This window comes from Anomaloglossus baeobatrachus, chromosome 5 (genome assembly GCF_048569485.1).
Source record: "Anomaloglossus baeobatrachus isolate aAnoBae1 chromosome 5, aAnoBae1.hap1, whole genome shotgun sequence".
In the NCBI taxonomy this organism is placed as follows: Eukaryota; Metazoa; Chordata; class Amphibia; order Anura; family Aromobatidae; genus Anomaloglossus; species Anomaloglossus baeobatrachus.
Genome location: NC_134357.1, coordinates 270,617,706 through 270,638,183, shown reverse-complemented (window position 1 = coordinate 270,638,183; position 20,478 = coordinate 270,617,706). Strand labels below are relative to the sequence as shown.

General features: G+C 49.4%; 1 protein-coding gene across 1 annotated transcript in view; it reads right to left on the bottom strand.

Moving 5' to 3' along the window:
• Positions 1-506: 506 nt before the first annotated feature.
• Positions 507-20,478, bottom strand: part of RTN4RL2 (reticulon 4 receptor like 2) — a 162,016-nt gene continuing 142,044 nt past the window's right edge. The window contains exon 3 of the mRNA XM_075349467.1: positions 507-1,220. Coding sequence (XP_075205582.1) covers positions 561-1,220 — 660 coding nt within the window. The 3' untranslated portion in view covers positions 507-560. The remainder of the gene's footprint in view (positions 1,221-20,478) is intronic.

The window sequence follows — 20,478 nt, the reverse complement described above, 5'->3', positions numbered from 1 at the left end:
TCTTGGAAAATTTCAGAGACCTGAGAACTTGAGAAGTTGACCTTGAAGGAAACTGGTGAGCACCATTGAGAATGAATAATACTAATGCCATGTGCATTGGGTATTTGGTGAGTTTTTACCTCAGCGCAGGTAAAAAATTGAGAAGTTGTGCCGTGTTTCTATTACACGTTTCTTCTGATTGTTCCACTCCTGGTTTTGGCTACAAATACTGAGGTAAAAAACTCACCAAATACTCAATGTGTGCACGTGGCCTTAGGCTGTGTTCCACTGATGAGTGTTTGGTGAGTTTTATACCTTAGTATTTGTAAGACAAAACCAGGAGTGGGTGATAAATACAGAAGTGGTGCTGTGCTTCTATTATACTTTACCTTTGGCTACATATACTGAGGTAAAAAAACGCACTAAATACTCAATGTCTGCACGTGGCCGAAGGTGACTTTTCAGGTAAGTTGCGGTAAAAAACAACCACATACACTTAGGTAAATATATATAATTTATTTGTCAGAAAGTGTTTACAGAGGGTGAAGTAACAATCGTTGAGAGGATTCTTTATACACAGGTCAAAGGTCTATTTCCACATTCCCAATGAGCAAAGCCAACAAAAGCAAAAGGCTTAGGCCACCTCTATCTCCTCCTGCATTTAAACTGTCGCCAATATCTTCTCCTTGCTCCTCTATCCTATCTTCCCATTGTTTGAACTCATTCTCACTCGGGCCAGGTTGACCTCTATAGAAAGAGGACGGTTTAGGTGGGAAGGATAACCCTGACAGATTTCCTGTTGGGATAGGGTTATGAGAGCTACAAAACCATAGATCCCGCTCCTCAAGAGAGCGCAGGTCTCTTCCTCGAAAAGCTGGTGGGGATGAGCAGGTTACTGGGGAGCTAGAGATTCCTGGGGAGGATCGAAACCAACCCCACAGTGATCGACAGCTGCAGTCACAATGCCATGGGTTTCCATTCAAACGCAAAAACTGCAGAGAGGGTAAGGAGCGCAAACAATCCCCCGAAAGGGACGGCAGGCTGTTATTGAAGAGGAAGAGGATGGTGAGGCTGCTCAGCCCACTAAAAGCCGCAGGGGAGATAGTCACAAGGCGATTACTATGAAGCAACAGACGATCCAGGCTTGAGAGACCAAGAAATGTACTGGCTGGGAGAGACTGCAACTGGTTTCCATACAAAAACAACTGGGTGAGATTTGACAGGTCACGAAATAAGCCATCCTAAGGAGAGAGAAACAATGCCATGATTAGTAGCTGGAAGTCTTCCGAAGCTGTGGTGAAAATTAATTAATAAGCTCAACTGAAAAATAGAAAAGGAATAACAGGTGGTGGAAGGAGTATAGTAGGAGTATCTCACACTGGTAAAGTAAGCAGTTTATATATAGTGTATGACAGCATCCGCACCATAGTTAAAGATACCGTATATGTGAACGTTTAATTGACAGTCTGTAGTACATATAGGATCTGTCTCCTGCGATCACAGACCAGGGAGGCAGCTGGCAGCGAGATTACTCAAATGCAAGCACTTAAAGGAACACTCCAGGAAAATCGAATTTACGGAGAAATGGCTAGTGTAGGGCCTAAAGGAACAATGCATGATATATCTCTAGTGCTCCTTATAGCTGTACGATGCTCGCCCCCTCAATGTATGTCTACTAGTGCCGATCTTGCAGGGGTGGTGCTTGACACAAATTCACAAAACATTGCCCTTTTAGATCCTTCACTTAGCAAAACACACTTTAGAGGTTTATTTTCCTGGAATGTTCTTTTAAAGGGAACCTGTCAGGTGTAATATGCACCCAGAGCCACGAGCAGTTCTAGGTGCATATTGCTAATCCCTGCCTAACCATCCCTGTATACACTAGCATATATAAAGAGATCTTTAGAAAAAGTATTTCTAATGATCCTTTATGACATGCTAATGAGCGCAGGAACTAGTCGCAAGGGTGTTAGTTCCTGCGCTCATTCCGCCCTCTTTGCATGTTAGCACGCCCACAGGGGAGGAGCTACCATGCTATTTAATGCAGGGTCACCAGCGGTGATGCGCGTACCTGTGTCCGCTGTCACCGCTGAGCTGAAGTCCTGGAACTTTCAGTCATGCACAGTATGAAGCTCAGTGTATGTGCCCGGCTTCAGAGAGGTCTAGTGCGCATGACCGGAAGTGCTGGGACTTCTGATCAGCAGTGACAGCAGACACAGGTATGCGCGTCACTGCTGGTGATGCTGCATTGAATGGTATGTTAGTACACCCCTGTGTGTGTGCTAACATGCAGAGGGCGGAATGAGCGCAGGAACTAACGCTCTTGCGACTAGTCTCCGCGCTCATTAGTATATGGTAAAAGATCTTTAGAAATCCTTTTTTCCAAAGATCCCTTTATCTATGCTAGTGTATACAAGGACGGTTAGGCAGGGATTAGCAATATGCACCCAGAACTGCTCGTCGCTCTGGGTGCACATTGAACCTGACAGGTTCCCTTTAAAGACTCCTAGAATAAACAGTTTTTTTACTTTATTGAATAGAATATTACCTTTCAATTCAAATCAATGCCAGAAGAGTATCCTATATTTAATATCATGTTAGTGCATATGTTTAAAAAAGTAACCATCATTTTAATTTTTATTTCATAAATCAATACATGCCAAAATAATCAACTTTGTGATATATCTTATAAGCGAAGTCTGCTTCTTTCTCCTTTTAGTTTTATTATTCTTTCTCAAGTCATGGGTAAAATCTGTATTCAATGAAGACACATTATCACATTACTAAGATAGCAGATAACAGTTGGTGCTTGTAAAATTGTATGGCAAGAGGCAGACAGGTTACATATAACTTTATGAACACCAACATCCATCTCCTATCTCATTAATGAGAAAAATCTTCATTCACTGAATACAGATTTTACCCGAGAGCGAAGAATTTTGAGAATAAATGATCATTTCTGGTGGAAAAGAAAGCGTATTTGTCTAATAAGATATAATGCAAAGTTTCAAAGTGTATTATTACTTTATGGGAAAAAATAATTGTTACCCTTTGATCCACATTTTGCAATGATTTTTTTTCTTATTATTATTAACCATGTGTCCTCCTATGGTAACACACCCCCTCATTAAACATTTACAAGACCAGAATATACTTGAAAGTGTGAATGAAATGCTGACACTTGTCAGAAAATCTGGTGACATAAACATCAAAATACAGTTTACATTCAATGCAATGTAAAATAATTTCTGTCTACATAGCATTTTTGAGTAACGTAATTCTGGTAAAACAGTTCCAATAAAGAGTGATCCCAAAGCAGATCCTGTTTATTCCTGCGCCTACGAGCCCCATAGCAGATACCATCTCCATGATGGTCAATATATATGGCTAAGTTCACATGAATGGATCAAAAATCGCCTGGAGGATTTTTCAGCCATATTCCCATCCTCATGTCCTTTTTAACATCCATGTGACATCTGTTTCATACATTTATACATTATACAAGGCCAAATAAAATTTTCTATATCAAAAAATTACATTGGATCTGTTATAAATGGATGCCATGTGGATCTCGTACATATGGAACCCATTTTGTTTTGTTCTCCCATTGAAAAATATAGGCAAGTCTCATTCGAAAAATGGATCAGACTAACACATGCAATTTTTTTCACAAAGAAAATGTGTAAAATAATATGACTGTACCCATATAACATCGGTCTGCGTGCTGTGTGTGAGGTCTGTCTGTTATATGGACAAATACTATGCCTCACCTGATATTAGGGACAAATACTATGCCTCATCTAATATTAGGGACAAATACTATGCCTCATCTAATATTAGGGACAAATACTACGCCTCATCTAATATTAGGGACAAATACTACGCCTCATCTAATATTAGGGACAAATACTATGCCTCATCTAATATTAGGGACAAATACTATGCGTCATCTGATATTAGGACCAAATACTGTGCGTCATCTGATATTAGGGCCAGATACTACGCCTCACCTGATATTAGGGAAAAATACTATGTCTCATCTGAAATTAGGGACAAATACTACACCTCTTCTAATATTAGGGACAAGTATTATGCCCCATCTAATATTAGGGACAAATACCATGCCTCATCTAATATTAGGGACAAGTACTACGGCTCAGCTGATATTAGGGACAAATACTATACCTCACCTGATAGGGACAAATACTACACCTCATCTAATATTAGGGACAAATACTATGTCTCATCTGATATTAGGTACAAATACTATGTCTTATCTAATATTAGGGACAAGTACTACGCCTCATCTGATATTAGGGACAAGTACTACGCCTCATTTGATATTAGGGACAAATACTACACCTCACCTGATATTAGGGACAAATATTACACTTCACCTGATATTAGGGCATCATTCAGATGTCCGTAACTTCTTTTCACATACATGTTCGTTTTTTATATTGTAAATGGGTTCGAGAGCTTTGCAATTTCTTTTTCTACAAGAAAAGTGATGGTAAAATCTGGAACACTGATGAAGATCTGACTTTTTTGTGCCTGAGAAACGACTGATGTCTGAGTAATGCCCTAGTCATACCACAGGTGTGAGCAGTTCTGGAGGGTTCTTATGTGGAATTAGGTGGAAAACACAAAGGCTGAGCAGCTGTGATTGTCCTTCTGTCTGCGCTCAGTGAAAACCTTCATATTTAGTTTATAATCGTTTGCTTTCCTTGAAGTATGTTTTTTTCTGCGATTCAACCTGTAGCTGAACAGGCAAACTTTAGCAGAAAACCACAGCTTGCACTGCTAAATACCGTATAAGACCCGCAACACACATCCGTTTTTTTTGTACGTGTGTGGTACGTATTTGCATGTACCGGAGACACGGAGACACGGAGACCCATGTTATTCAATGGTAGATGGCACACACGTAAAATCACACGGAACGTGTGTCCGTGTGGTAAGTACGTGTGTGCGCTTTTCTACACGGACAACATGTCCGTTTTTGGCCGGCAGCACGCAGGCACGGACCCGGTTTAGTCTATGCCTGGACGGACCGCACACGGAGTATGTCCGTGTTCAGCACGTATCTTCCGTGTCCATTTTTCATCACAAAATCTGAAACACTTGTTTCCAATCTATCAGGTCAATTGAAAGCAAACAACAACACCAGGATCTCATGATGAATGATTCAAATCGTTAATTGGGTAAGAATGTGGGCCTTTAAAAACGGACAGCACACGGACAGCACACGTACGTATTTTATGTCAATACAGACATTCCACACGCACACACGGCTCGCATACGCCATCACACGGATGCCATACGTACCGGAGAAACGCCCCTAAAAAACGGAACATGGACCCGAAAAACGGACCGTGAGACACGTACGCTTTTTTTGCGGAAATGTGTTTTAGGCCTAAGAGGATTTTTTCTTCCTAATGAACTAAATAGTATTTTTTTTCTATGCAGACATCTTGAACTATTCGACAGATACATCTTTGTATGCCTGTATATTAGGGGTAAAATGGAAGGGTTTTTTTTGCACTGTAAAAAATAATCTGTAAATAATATGGATATATTTGGTATCCCTGAAACCGTAATAACCTGTACAAAACAGTGACCATTTTATTTATGGTGATTTTTTTTATTTTCTCCATTAAACCCAGGGCTGGCTCTAGGCTATTGTGGGGCTTGGGTGAAAGCGTCTCAGTGGGCCCCATGCACACATAGACAGGCACATACACAGATACGTACACATACAGGAATACATACATTTATATATTTGAAGACAACTTCACAAAAATACATATAAACAGACAAAAATATATACACAGACATACATAGATACACATCATACATGCACACACAGACACATTAGATATTTTTTTAAATGGGGAAGCCGGCAGCAGCCTCACTCACCTTCGCCGCTTGTCTCTTGTCCAGTTTCTCCTGGGTATGTGGCTGTGCAGGGCACACTGTGTGATAGCCGTCACTTTAAAAGACATTTCCATGCACAGTGTGTCGCGGGCGGCAGGGCGCTGCACTCGCTAATGCTCGGGTCCGGCGCTGCTGCTGCTGCTCGAGCGGTGGGCCGGATCCGGGGACTCGAGCGGCGCTCCTCGCCCGTGAGTGAAAAGGGGGTGGTTTGTTTGGGGATTTAGTCCGTGACGCCACCCACGGTGTTGTGAATGTTAGTTATGTTTTGGCTGCTGGGAGGCTCCCTCTTGTGGCCAGGAATGGTTTGGACTTGGACCAGGTGTGTTGTGCAGTGGGTGTTTTCTTTGCTAACTCTCTGCTTATTTAAATCCTGGTCTGATTGCAGGCTGTTGCCGGATGTCAGTTGTTCTTTGTATCTCCAGCCTGCTTAATCCTGCTCTACACCACATCTTCCCCAGATAAGTGCTTGCTCTTTATTTATTGTCTGGTTCTTTTGTTTATATGGGTTTGTCATTTGCTGTGGTTGGTTTCAGTTTATTTGCTTGCAGGGATTTTCCCCCTCAGTGGATTGTTGAGGAACTCCCTGCAGTTCTGTGTGGAGTATAGCTCTTTTGGGTCCATGTGTTTGTGGCTTGTTGACTTTGTTATGATTCTTGTTTTCTGTTCATTGGTATGACAAGGGCACCTGGTATAGGACGGAGTTCAGATCGTGCGATCTGAGGGCCTTTTTGTACTATCAGGAAGTTGGTTTTTTGCAGGGTTTTTCTCTGGCCACCATCAGTCCCTTTCCTGTCCTTTCCTATTTTAGTCAGCGGGGGCCTCACCTTTTGCTAATCCTGTCATCTACCTGTGTATTGTGTTTTTCCTATATCATCGCAGTCTTTGAATGTGGGGGGCTAGCTATTCTTGTCTATTTTCTGAGGCAGAGAGTTATTCATCTTTCCTACCTTTAGGATAGTTAGTTCTCCGGCTGGGTTCGCGGTGCACAGGATGTTAGTTCACCCCTCGGCTACTTCTAGTTGTGATGGTTAGTAAGGGGATGGCGGCCAGATTAGTTGCCAGTGCTCTTGTCACCTTTTGCCAATGTTTTGTGGTGGTCTTCCATGGTTACGGATCATAACACCACGGGTTGTGGTGAAGATGGGCACTACCGCTGCTGGTGACGGGGATCCCGGAAGCGATGGTAGGGAGCAGCTGGGATGTTGTTTTCGCCCTCCGTGGGTAAGGGTTGGTGGTCCCGGGGCCTGGTGGTGTGACGGGGAGGCAGGGTCGGTGAGGTGCAGGGTTGCAGGGACAGCGCGGCGTGGTGCCGGATGGCACTGGTGTACTCACTCAGCAAGAGATGCACAAAGTCTCTGGTAAACCAAACGGCTGGATGGACGGGTCCCGCAGCCGGCTGCAGTGTCTCTCCCTGGACAGGTGATGGTGGCTGTCTCTCCCTGTACCTTTTTGTGTACTGTGTTGACTCCAATGGCTTCCCAATGGTAGTCCGCTCCCCGGTGTATAGATACCGGAGGAGCCCGTTTTGCCCGCAGGCGCTGGCCCTTGGATTTCTAGCCGGTGACGGTGGCTGTATATCCTCATGGTGTGAGCGGTTGCCTTCAATCGGGACTTGGTTGTTAGGGAACCCCGGGGGTCCCTGTCACATTCGGATTTGACTATTGACGGCGGCTCAGAGCCTGGTCGGGGTCCGATGGCCCTGCCTGTGTGCTTAGCTTCACTCCATTCCCCAGTCCGGTACCGGTGGGCCACCACCCAGCCCCGGTCCTTACAGCTCTGCGGAGTTCCACCAACTCCTGCAGACGGCCACCACCGTCTGCCAACCTTGCTGTCAGTGCCTGGGCTCCGACCCAGACACCTCGTGTTTACTCCTCTCACTTTCACCTCCAAGACTCATCTCACACTTTTCCCGCCTCCAGGCCTGTGAACTCCTCGGTGGGTGGGGCCAACCGCCTGGCTCCGCCCCACCTGGTGTGGACATCAGGCCCTGGAGGGAGGCAACAAGGGTTTTTGTCTGACTAATGTAACTGTCCGGGGGTGGGGGTGTGTGTGTTTTGTCTGTGGCTACCTGGCTAGCCCAGGGCGCCACATTCCCCCTTGGTAAAATGCAGACCATCCACGGGCTGCCCGTCCATCACCGGTTTTATTTTTTAAACTGTAAAACGATAAATAAAATGGAAAATGGTAAAACATAAAACATAAGCATACTTTAGGTCCTCTTAAACGTTACAACACACATCAACATTTTTAATAACGGACGGACGGATGTCTTCCACTCTCCCACCCAAGCAACCTAGCCCTGATGCTGCCCCTAAGAAGTGGGCAGCACCCCTTTGCCCCAGTCCAGGTTCAGGCTGCCTGAGCGGGAACGGGTACGGTAACTCGCACCCGACTGTCACTTCAGGGGACCCCACGTCCAAGGGGGACCCCTGATCCCCGGAGGATCGCCACCGGTTACGGTAGAGGCGGGCCTGGGCCATCACTTTCCTCCAGGCCCATCCTCCAAATCAGCCTCTCCGGAGGCGGCAACGGTATCCATCCCACAACATTATTTACAGGCCCACAAGTTCGTGGGTGGCTTGCAAGTTCTCGGCCATGTCCATGAGCAGTTTCTCATGTGGGTCTGGGGAGTGAACTTAATAACAGGGGCAACTCCTGTCCCAATGGGGACGGTTCTCTTCTCGGACGGCAATCTGGTGATTTTTCGGATTGATTCATTTTTCATTCAACAGAAAGAACAAAGTGCTGAGGGTCCCAATGGGGACAACAGGGTGCAACGGTGAACCGCTGCCTTCACTTTAGGTCGACCTCTTCATAGACCTTCTCCACCTCGACATCCTGACAGCAAGGTGGGGGAAGGGACTGGGACTGTGCCTGGAAACTGCGGCCTTCCCTCACCTTCACATCGAGGGCATACCAGCCCCTCTCCCTGCAGTGTCGAGTGTACCAGGTGGCCACCAGGTCTCCCGGCAGCAGGTCTCGGCCCGGGTGGCCCGTCGGCAGATGGGCATGTACATCCCGGCGGGCTACAAACACTTCAGCCTCCAGGCCCGGTTCGTATATGAAGCCGTACCCCCGGTGAGGGTCAAATCTCCGGACCTGTCCTTCGTACACCGGGCCCTGTACCCGGAAGGTGGCATTTCGGAGGTGGTCCTTCTCACGGATGGTACGGGCCACCATCTCGGCCTTCTGGCGCTCTCTCTCAGCGATTTCACGGCCCAGCGGGTTTGGCTCCCTGTCCCAGTAAGGGGCGTCTGCATGCCCCTGCGCACGGGTCGGGCCCCGCGGGACTTCCTTCACGCTGCCCACAACTAGCGCCCTTTTTGGAAGGTCCCGCGGTGACGGGGCCTGGGGTGCTGCCTCGCAGCGGCGACCCGGCGCAGCCTCAGCCAAGGTTTGGGGTTTGGGAACAGGAATCCTCACTGGCTGGACCTCCGCCTCCTTCTGGACCGGACGGACTACCGGAGCCGGGACGGTCTTGGGTGCGGCCACTTCCGGTGTTGACGGCTCCTCTTCGTGGACGGGCACCTCCCTCTGGATCTTCCATGGCAGCGGTGCAGGTCATCTGCGGACATCGCTTGCAGGCTGGTCCTCCAGGGCGGACGGGCGGAGCTCCGCTACCGGTGGTGGGGGTAGCGGCAAAGGATACGGGTAGCGGGGAAGGCAGCAGGGTGAGCGGGCACAGACCGGGCCCCTGAGCCGCAGCGACCGGTCCCTTAGGGACACAGGGGCGTGGGTCGCTTACCCGCTCCTCCAACTCTGTCTCCACCTCGCGTCTCCGCACGGTCGCCGCCACTTCCGCCATGTCGGCCACCCATCCTTCCAAGAGGGACTGCACTTGGGCCTGCAGGCGGCTGCACAGTTGTGTGGTCCGGACCTCCACCCACGCCGCTGTTCTTGGCGTGGGCTCTGGGGTTTCAGCGGTGCCGGACGGACGGGACATCTTGTGCAGCAGTGTTCCAGGAACCGTATGGTTTGCAGAGTCCTGGCGTCCCTGCTTTTATGGCCTCGGTTACATTAGGCAGGTTTTCACCCGCCCCCCCGGTTCTCTTTAGCACTTCCGCTTGTTGGGGGCGGGGCTTTGCTTTCGCGCCTTCCCTGCTCGAGGAAGATGCTCGAGCGGGAAATCTTCGCGCCAAAAGATGGCGGAACTTCAAATTTTTCGTCTGGACGCCGCCGGCGGAGACCACAAGGCGCACTTCTACAGGTAAGTAGACTGGTTCAATCCTGTTCGTGACGCCAAGTTGTCGCGGGCGACGGGGCGCTGCGCTCGCTAACGCTCTGGTCCGGCGCTGCTGCTGCTGCTCGGTGGCTTGAGCGGTGGGCCGGATCCGGGGACTCGAGCGGCGCTCCTCGCCCGTGAGTGAAAAGGGGGTGGTTTGTTTGGGGATTTAGTCTGTGACGCCACACACGGGTTGTGTTGAAGATTGGCACCACCGCTGCTGGTGACGGGGATCCCGGGAGCGGTGGTAGGGAGCAGCTGGGATGTTGTTTTCCCCCTCCGTGGGTAGGGGTTGGTGGTCTCAGGGCTCGGTGGTGTGACGGGGAGGCAGGGTCGGTGAGGTGCAGGGTTGCAGGGACAGCGCGGCGCGGTGCCGGATGGCACTGGTGTACTCACTCAGCAAGAGATGCACAAAGTCTCCGGTAAACCAAACGGCTGGATAGACGGGTCCCGCAGCCGGCTGCAGTGTCTCTCCCTGGACAGGTGATGGTGGCTGTCTCTCCCTGTACCTTTTTGTGTACTGTGTTGACTCCAATGGCTTCCCAACGGTAGTCTGCTCCCCGGTGTATAGATACCGGAGGAGCCCGTTTTGCCCGCAGGCGCTGGCCCTTGGATTTCTAGCCGGTGGCTGTATATCCTCATGGTGTGAGCGGTTGCCTTCAGTCGGGACTTGGTTGTTAGGAAACCCCGGGGGTCTCTGTCATATTCGGATTTGACTATTGACGGCGGCTCCAAGCCTGGTTGGAGTCCGATGGCCCTGCCTGTGTGCTTAGCTTCACTCCATTCCCCGGTCCGGTACCGGTGGGCCACCGCCCAGCCCCGGTCCTTACGGCTCTGCGGAGTTCCACCAACTCCTGCAGACGGCCACCACCGTCTGCCAACCTTGCTGTCAGTGCCTGGGCTCCGACCCAGACACCTCAAGTGTTTACTCCTCTCACTTTCACCTCCAAGACTCATCTCACACTTTTCCCGCCTCCAGGCCTGTGAACTCCTCGGTGGGTGGGGCCAACTGCCTGGCTCCGCCCCACCTGGTGTGGACATCAGGCCCTGGAGGGAGGCAACAAGGGTTCTTGTCTGACTAATGTAACTGTCCGGGGGTGGGGGTATGTGTGTGTTTTGTCTGTGGATACCTGGCTAGTCCAGGGCGCCACAAGTGCACATTGAGACTGCTGTATATACATCACAGAAGGGACTGGGGACTACAGTTTATACATTGTAACAGGCTGCAAGGTGCTGCAACAGCTGACATTCCTGTGTGTGTGGAGAGGAATGAGAGTACTCCAGGAAATGGGAAACTCCTCCCTGCCAAAGCTGGGGGCCAGAGGAGAAGGGAATAGCATGTACAGGATGTGAAAAGACAAGCAAAAGAGAGAGAGTTAAGCCTGCTTTACACCTTTCAATTCTGCATACTATATCGTATGCGATCGTACCACAGTCCACAGTTGTAAAAGTCTTACTGCGAGAGACATTGGTGCACGCAAGGCAGTGGCCACATGGAAAACATCCGTGTAGAGGGGCGATCTGACCAAATGGATGGGACATAGCTGGAACATAGTGACTACGCACGAGATAGTCCTTAAGATTTTTAGAACGCCGTGCCGTCATAAGGGGGTTGTCACAAACCACCGGGGGGGGTCACTCAGAAATCCCCCGCGCTGGCTACCAGTACGTCACAATCGGGGGGTAACAAGTGGGGGTCACCCCTCCTTTATACCTCCCGACCGACAGACAGAGCACGTGACGCGCTCTCTAGCGCCCCTCTTATAGTCAGGCCAATTATGGAATTGCCCGACAATAAGCAAGGAGGCCGCTATACTACTTATGCCGATTATTGAAGGGTCCCCAGTGAGAGTAGGGTATATATCCCCCCGACCTCCGCGGGCGGAATATATAAAACCTCCCCGGATCTCACTGGCCTCTCCACAATAATCCTTGGCACAACTCGCTGCCACCAACCGCTTCACGGTAACTATTAGCCGAACACACAGACGTGGGATTCAAGATCGAGATAACAGAACAGCCCAAGATTAATTATATAATTTAATCAGCCTAAAGCACACTAGAAACTACAATATATACAATAGGGAATCTACAGAATATACATATGTCAGAGTACAGTTACAGATAAAGCATGGTTTACAAACAGGCATACACAGTTCCAGCAGTTACCTTGTGCGTCTGGCCACAGGGGGGCGCTGTAGACCAGGTTTCCAGGAACTCCCACAGATGTTTCCTGCACGTGACCCCCAGCGAAAGAACCCTGGAAAATGGCCGAAGTAGGGTTATCAACCTGGGCAAATCCAGGTCCCCTCCTACCTTAGTGACCTCAGAGGGAGCACTGCTCCACCCCTGGCTGGAGTTATGGACAATCCACAACATGGAATATGGGCCATAACTTTGCCTGGGAGCGTCGTAGGCGGACGCCGACGCTCTCATTGTGACAGCTATGAATTTAGCTACAGAACGAGAGGTTTCATGACTTGTCTACTAGTTCCCCATTGGCTGATATCACGCCTGGGGTATTTCCCAAGCTCCCGCTCCCATAAAAAGGGTGTGCCAGCATCGTCCGCATGCGGAGACACCATTTTTATGGTTGCCATATTTATCGGAAATATGGCTTGCGAGATATGAACCATTTTTTACTGGAGTCGTTCTGTCTGGATACTTCCAAGCTTGCTAATTAGATAGCAGCTCCTACCACAGGGTCACGGCAGGGAGTCCTCCTGTGTCCATTGTTCCCACATCATCTCATCTCCATATCACAGGAGATGGCCATGGAGGTGTAACACCTTCACAGATGCTGGACATTGAGAACAAGAAGGGAGGGGGGCACTGCCAGGGAGTGATGAGCGATTATGACTGGAAGTCATAATTCATCTTCATATCCCGGGATTTGCCTCACAGGGGTGATCAGACAAATGGGAATTCAGGGTGGGGTCACTCTTCAGGATTGGCCAATATTTATTGAGAATATTTCGCATAGATTGCCATTCGTGATTATATGTAGAAATGAATCGAACCTCACGGTCTGATGAAGCGTGTTACTCTAAAAACGCGAAACGCGCGTTACCCTTCCTAGGGGGGTCCCCAGACCTTTGCTTTCTGCACTGCTGGCACTTTATGCTTTGATCTTTTGGTAACTAGGTTGTATTGGGTATGTCACTTGTACTAACTTTGTATTGATATTGTACCGCTTTGTGTTACCCTATCCGCCTATGCAGCCTTCTACATATGTTACCATGTTTTAACAGCATTCTGTAACAGATTGTATTGTGTGTGCCGGCAAGTTTTCATGCCTTTTTTCTTCTCCACGATATTTTTTGTACTTATAATCTCTGTACTACCTATTAAATACACTTGATATTTTTGCATATGATCCACTTTGTCCTCCTGTTTCTTAATTTATTACATCGTTAGATTTGTTGTAGCGTGTAAAGCCCGCTTTAGGCTATGTGCCCACGCTACGGAAAATTTTCTGCAATTTTTTCGCAGAAATTCAGCGGATTTTTCAAAAATCCACAGTACAGCGAGTCCCCAGCCATTTCTATGGCATTTGGGGAGTGCTGTACCCATGCTGCAGTTTTTTCTGCAGCGGAAATAATGCGGATATCCCTGCGGAAAAATCTGCAGCATGTCAATTATTCCTGCTGATTTTTCCGCAGGATCCCATACTTACCTGCATTGATAGCAGACACCGGAGTCACTTCCTCTGGTGCAGAGGAGCGTGGTGGAGCGAGGAGCAGGAAGGAGGAGGTGGTAGGCGGGGCCTGCACAAGCTCCGGTCATGTGACAGCCGGAGCTAGTTCAAGCCCGCCCACCTTCTCCTGCAGAGTGCAGACACTGACAGACATGGCCAGAAAGTGAAGTGCTGCGTGATGGAGGTAAGTATGAACTCACCGATCACTGCAGCACTTGTTCTGCATTGAGGATGCAGTGCCGAAGCCATGGTACTATATCCTCAATGCAGAATGACCGCAGCATATCCGCAGGACATTACGCAGTACATCCGCAGCACATCCGCAGCATGAAAACAAAGTTGTGCTGTGGATTTCTGGTAGCTCCTGCGGAATGTCCTGCGGATATATCCGCAGGACACATTCCCCGTGGGCACGTAGCCTTGGAAAGAACTGTTGTCGGGAGCTGTGGGAACTGTGGTCAGTAGTTCTTGCTGAGGTGAAGGCCTGCTACTAGCCGGGACATCGTTTCAACACCCAGAGAGTGAGGAAAAGCCTTTCCCGGTTAAGGGCACCAGAGGACCACAGCAAAAGAAGACATCTGAGCAGAGGCCCTAGGACGTTGAGGAGGAGAGAGGACACATCTGCTTGTGGACGTTTGGATTGATCCCCTGTTTGGCGCCAAATACCCCAGGAGGACGGGACATTGCACAGGCCTGTGACAGACTCTGCCAGGCAGTACGGTACCTTTGGTACAGTTGTGTTTGGGTACACCCAAATTGCTTATACATTGTGTGCTGAATTATTAGGCAAATGAGTATTTTGATCACATGATAATTTCTATACATGTTGTCCTACTCCAAGCTGTATAGGCTTGAGAGCCAACTACCAATTAAATAAATCAGGTGATGTGCATCTCTGTAATGAGGAGGGGTGTGGTGTAATGACATCAACACCCTATATAAGGTGTGCTTAATTATTAGGCAACTTCCTTTCCTTTGTCAAAATGGGTCAGAAGAGAGATTTGACGGGCTCTGAAAAGTCCAATATTGTGAGATGTCTTGCAGAAGGATGTAGCAGTCTTGAAATTGTCAAACTTTTGAAGCGTGATCACCGAACAATCAAGCGTTTCATGGCAAATAGCCAACAGGATCGCAAGAAGTGTGTTGAGCAAAAAAGGTGCAAAATAACTGCCCATGAATTGAGGAAAATCAAGCGTGAAGCTGCCAAGATGCCATTTGCCACCAGTTTGGCCATATTTCAGAGCTTCAACGTTACTGGAGTATCAAAAAATACAAGGTGTGCCATACGCAGGGACATCGCCAAGGTAAGGAAGGCTGAAAAACGACCACCTTTAAACACGAAACATAAGATAAAACGTCAAGACTGGGCCAAGAAATATCTTAAGACTGATTTTTCAAAGGTTTTATGGACTGATGAAATGAGAGGGTCTCTTGATGGGTCAGATGGATGGGCCAGAGGCTGGATCAGTAAAGGGCAGAGAGCTTCACTCCAACTGTGTTCGTTTGGGGAAAAAGTCAGTGTACTGTTGTATATACTTTACTTCACCTCTCCTAACCCTGTCAGTAAAATTTAGTTGGTTAACTTTCTGCCTGCGTCTCTGATTCGTGACCCGCTGGATCCCTAATGGACCTCTCACAGAAGGGGTTGGTGGCCACAGTACAGTATATACATCACAGTGGTGTCTGGTGCCTACAGTATATACATCACAGAAGGGGCTGTTGGCTACAGTATATACATCACAGGGGAGGCTGGGGCTTATAGTATGTACATCACAGGAGGGGCTAGGATCTACAGTATATACATCTCAGGAGGGGCTGGGGGCTACAGTATATACATCACAGGAGGTGCTGGAGCTACAGTATTTACATCACAGGAGTGGCTGGGGCTACAGTATATAAATCTCAGGAGGGGCTGGGGGCATAAACATTACTGGGGGCATACACATTACTGAGGGGCATACAAATTACTAGGGAGCATACATATTACTGGGGAGCATACACATTGCTGGGGCATACTCATTACTGGGGGGCATAAACGTTACTGGAGGGCATAGCTATTACTGGGGGCATACACATTACTGGGGGGCGTGTTATGATCCGGAACCATGGAAGACCACCATAAATCATTGGTAAAAGGTGACAAGAGCATTGGCAACTAATCTGGCCGCCATCCCCTTACTAACCATCAACACTAGAAGTAGCCGAGGGGTGAACTAACATCCTGTGCACTGGGAACCCAGCCGGAGAACTAGCTATCCTAAAGGAAGGAAAGATGAATAACTCTCTGCCTCAGAAAATAGATAAAGAATAGCAAGCCCCCCACATTCAAAGACTGCAGTGATATAGGAAAACACAATACACAGATAGATGATAGGATTAACAAAAGGTGAGGCCCTACTGACTAAATAGGACAGGATAGGAAAGGGACTGATGGTGGCCAGAGAAAAACCCTGCAAAAATCCAAAAACCTGATAGTACAAAAAGCCCTCAGATCGCTAGATCTGAATTCCGTCCTATACCAGGCACTCTTGTCATACCAATGAACAGAAAGCAGGAACCATTACAAATTCAAGAAGCAACAAACACATGGACTTATAGGAGCAATACTCCAAACATAGCTGCAGGGAGCTTCCCAGCTAAGCAACTGAGAGGGAAGATCCCTGCATGCAAATAAAGTGAAAACAACCACAGAAATGACAAACTCAGATAAGAGCAAAAAGAACCAAACAACAAATAAAGAGCCAAGCACTTATCTGGGTAGATGTGGTCTGGAGCAGGATGAAGCAGGCTGGTGAACAAAGAACAACTGACATCCGGCATAGCCTGCTAGCAGACCAGGATTTAAATAGGCAGAGAGTTAGCAATGGAAACGCCCATTGTTTAACACACCTGGTCTCTGTCCAAACCATTCCTGGCCACAAGAGGGAGCCTCAAAGCAGCAAAAGCATAACTGACATTCACAACAGGGGCGTACACATTACTGGGGGGGGGGGTCATACAACTCTGGGGGCATATACAGCTCTGTGAGCAGGCACATACAGCTTGGGGGGCCCATACAGCTTGGAAGGTTGCACATACAGCTCGAGGGGGCCCATACAGCTTGGGGGTCCTATACAGCTCTGGGGGGCCAATACAACTAATCAAATACCAAATTTTTCATTACCTTAAAAACAATTATTTTATTGAACATATATGCCACAAACATAGTATACACAATTGTTATTTTTCCTATGTCGATATAAGGAGGGAAAGGTGGGAAATTCATATACATCCTACTCTGTCCCTTCCTGAACTACGGGGCCGGCATCCTATTACTCTTGATGCCCCCGTTCTTCGTTGACTAACGTCTATATTGACCCTCCTCTATCTATAGATGTCCAGTGCTCCTGTATAATAGTGGGTAAAGTGTAACACCAAAGAATAGCCCACAAGGATAGTACGTGCACTGTCATTGAGAGTACAATCGTCTGTCATTTTCTAATGGGATGGTCCTAGTTTATTCAACTGCCAGTTCAGAATAATATATCTGTATCAATAATTTAAACATTTTCTTTGCTGTAATTTAGTCCAAAAATTGCCCATACAACTAGATAGGGGGTGGGGGACACATACAATCTTAGGCCATGGTGACACTGCCTGGTGCTTTGCTGCGGCTCCTCTCTCCATCTGTAGGACGGGAGTGCAGCACATCGCACACTAGTTCCACCCACAGATGAACTTCCGTACATGTGGACGCAGCATTCAGGAGTGAACGATGGGTGCAAGTGTCGGCTTTAAAGGGCTGGCAGCCAGGAAAGTGCCACGCCCACCGAGGAGTTCAGAGGGCCTGAGGCAGGAAACACAGTCAGTTGTCAGTTGTAGTCAGATTAGTGATAGGAGTGAAAGAGAGTGGAAGCAGGCCTGTGCCCAGGTCTGCAGCAGTCTGACAGGTTCCGGGGTTGGAGCCCGGGCACCTTTGGCTAGGAGGCAAACGGTGGCCTTATGCAGGAGCCAGGAAGACGGCTCGGTGTAATCGTGGTGAACCGGGACAGGGTAGTGGCCTGCCGGTACCGACCCGGGGAACCGACTCGGAAACCGGAGCACACAGGGGGCTACTCAGACCCTGAAACAAGGTCCAGAATCCACTGGACTGAGTTAATTAACTGATTGCGGTCTGGACTATAAGTCCTTTGCCACCCAAGTCCCAAATGAAGACAACAGCCCACCGAGGGGGATAGAAAGCCCCCGCACAGGCAGAGAGATCCCATGGGCCAGCGTCTGCGGGCAAAAGGGCTCTCCCGACAATCACAAAGCCGGGGAGTGGACTCCGGTTGCTGAAGTGCAGGCAGCCCAAGTACACAATGTTACGGGGGGACCGGCAGATTAGGACCAGGGGGTATATATCCTAATTGCCAGTCGGGGCCCACCGTGCTCCAGATGACAATGGAGCTGCTGGCACCTGAGGGTTAGGCGGAGACTATAGAGCTGGATGGCTCTGAGATAACCCAGGAACTCTGGGAACCGGTCACGTGTGTTGGGACACGTCAGACCGGACGACAACCCGATTAGCGTTTTGGTGCACCTAGCGCTACACCAACCACGTGTGCAGGAAACACGTCAGGCCGGGTGGTAACCAGGTAGCGTTGACCGGAAGACCGCCACGAAAGCGCCCTGTCGGCCACGTGTGTAGGACACGTCAGGCCGAGCGATCCTCCGATTAGCGTTTCTGGCCACCTCTCGACTGGCCACGTGTGTGTAGGACACGTCAGGCCAGATGGGTACACCAGTAGCGTTGACCGGGAAGCCGAGGAAAATAAGGAACACCCTGTTAACTCCACAGGGGTCCTGGAGTACGCTGTCCGTGCGCGTAGGGGGCACAACCGGACAGGTGGCGCAGCAGGTGCGTTGTCCGTGTGCGTAGGGAGCACAATCGGACAGGTGGCGCAGCAGGTGCGTTGTCCGTGTGCGTAGGGGGCACAATCAGACAGGTGGCGCAGCAGGTGCGTTGTCCGTGTGCGTAGGGGGCACAATCGGACAGGAAGCACAGCAGCCGCAGCCCAGTTAACGCCACTGGGCTGCTATAGCAAGACTGGAACGGCAGGAGGGAAGCACGGCGCCTGACCCTGATGTGCCGAGCCACGAATCTTGGCGTGACAGGCACCGTTCGCCTAACCCTACCTACCGCTTCCCAACATAGGCTTATGCCGCAATGAGGCTCTAACATGGAGGTGTGCTCTGACTGAGCAAAAGTGAAGACTGCGCACCTCCATGTTGTCTCCAGCCCCTTTTATAACCTGGGTCCGCCCCAAACCCAGGGTGGAACCACCAAGGTCCAATAGCAGAGTGCCATGTCATCAGTGACGTCACATGCGACCTATCCGGAACCGCCACGTCATTGATGACCTCATGGCAGCCACGCCCCAAACACTTCACCAGTCATCGTCTGACGACCAATACTGAGGTGCCAGATCATAGGGGCGGGCCTCTGCGAGCCAGTCCGGAGTTGCCACGTCATCAGGACACCTGACACCCTCTGCCCTATCAGGGCCTGCCACCTCACGGACATGCTCAGTGAGGTCCTTACCGGACCTAGCCTCTGATGCACTAAGTGCCTGAGCATGCTCAGTAGCCTGAGCCACAGGCTTAGAAAGCAGACTATCAGTTTGAGCATGCTCAGTAGGCACATCCCAGAACTTAGACACAGCACGAAGTCCAAGTACCTGTGCAAAGAGGCTGTTAGGGTTAATTGTGGGAGCATGCTCAGTAGCCTGAACTGAGGACGTAGTCTCAGACATAACACAAACAGGCTGAGCATGCTCACTAGGCAAAACACCGGACTTAGACTCTGGCTGGGGTAAATCGGCGCACGCATGCGCACTAGCCGCCTCTCCACACTTAGACGTGGTGGAAGGAACAGCCAACTGGACGACCCGAGGCACGGCCAAAAACGGAAGCCGGCGCCTGAGCGCAACAGGAACCGCAGCAGGCTGCTTGCGGCTATGGCGGCGCCGGTTCGTAACAGTACCCCCCCCTCTAGCGGCCCTCCCACTCGAATGGTCTATAGTCGCCACAGATACCACTGAGTGACGGACGGAAGATGGAGACATGCAGTGGGAGCTACAAGACTCGCTCCACCGCGTAATCACCCCAGACGACCAGTCGATATGTGGGGAATGCCGCTTCAACCAAGGAATACCCAGCAGAATATCATCTGCACCCTTAGGGAGAACCAGAAATGAAATGGTCTCCCTATGCCCAGATGACATGGCAAGGGTAATGGGCATTGTCCGCTGGTGAATTACCTTGGGCAACAAGGACCCATCCACCACACGGACTCTCACTGGCCTTGGCATTTGCACCAGCGGGATGGCATGCTGCCGGGCAAAAGAGGAGGAGATGAAACTATCCCCAGCACCTGTGTCCACACTTGCCCTTGTGGACCATGTTGACCCCTTAAAGGAAATGGACGCGGAAAACGTCACCCTAATGGATGACGCAGAGTCCAGTCTACCTCCAGCTATGGTCATCAATCGTGGTCGCTTATCCTGACGCTTTGGGCAACGGTTGGCATAATGACCATACTGCCCACAAGCGAAACAGGAAATGCCCTTGCGACTCGAAGACCTAGCAACACCAACCCTAGAGATGTCCATAGGGACAGAGA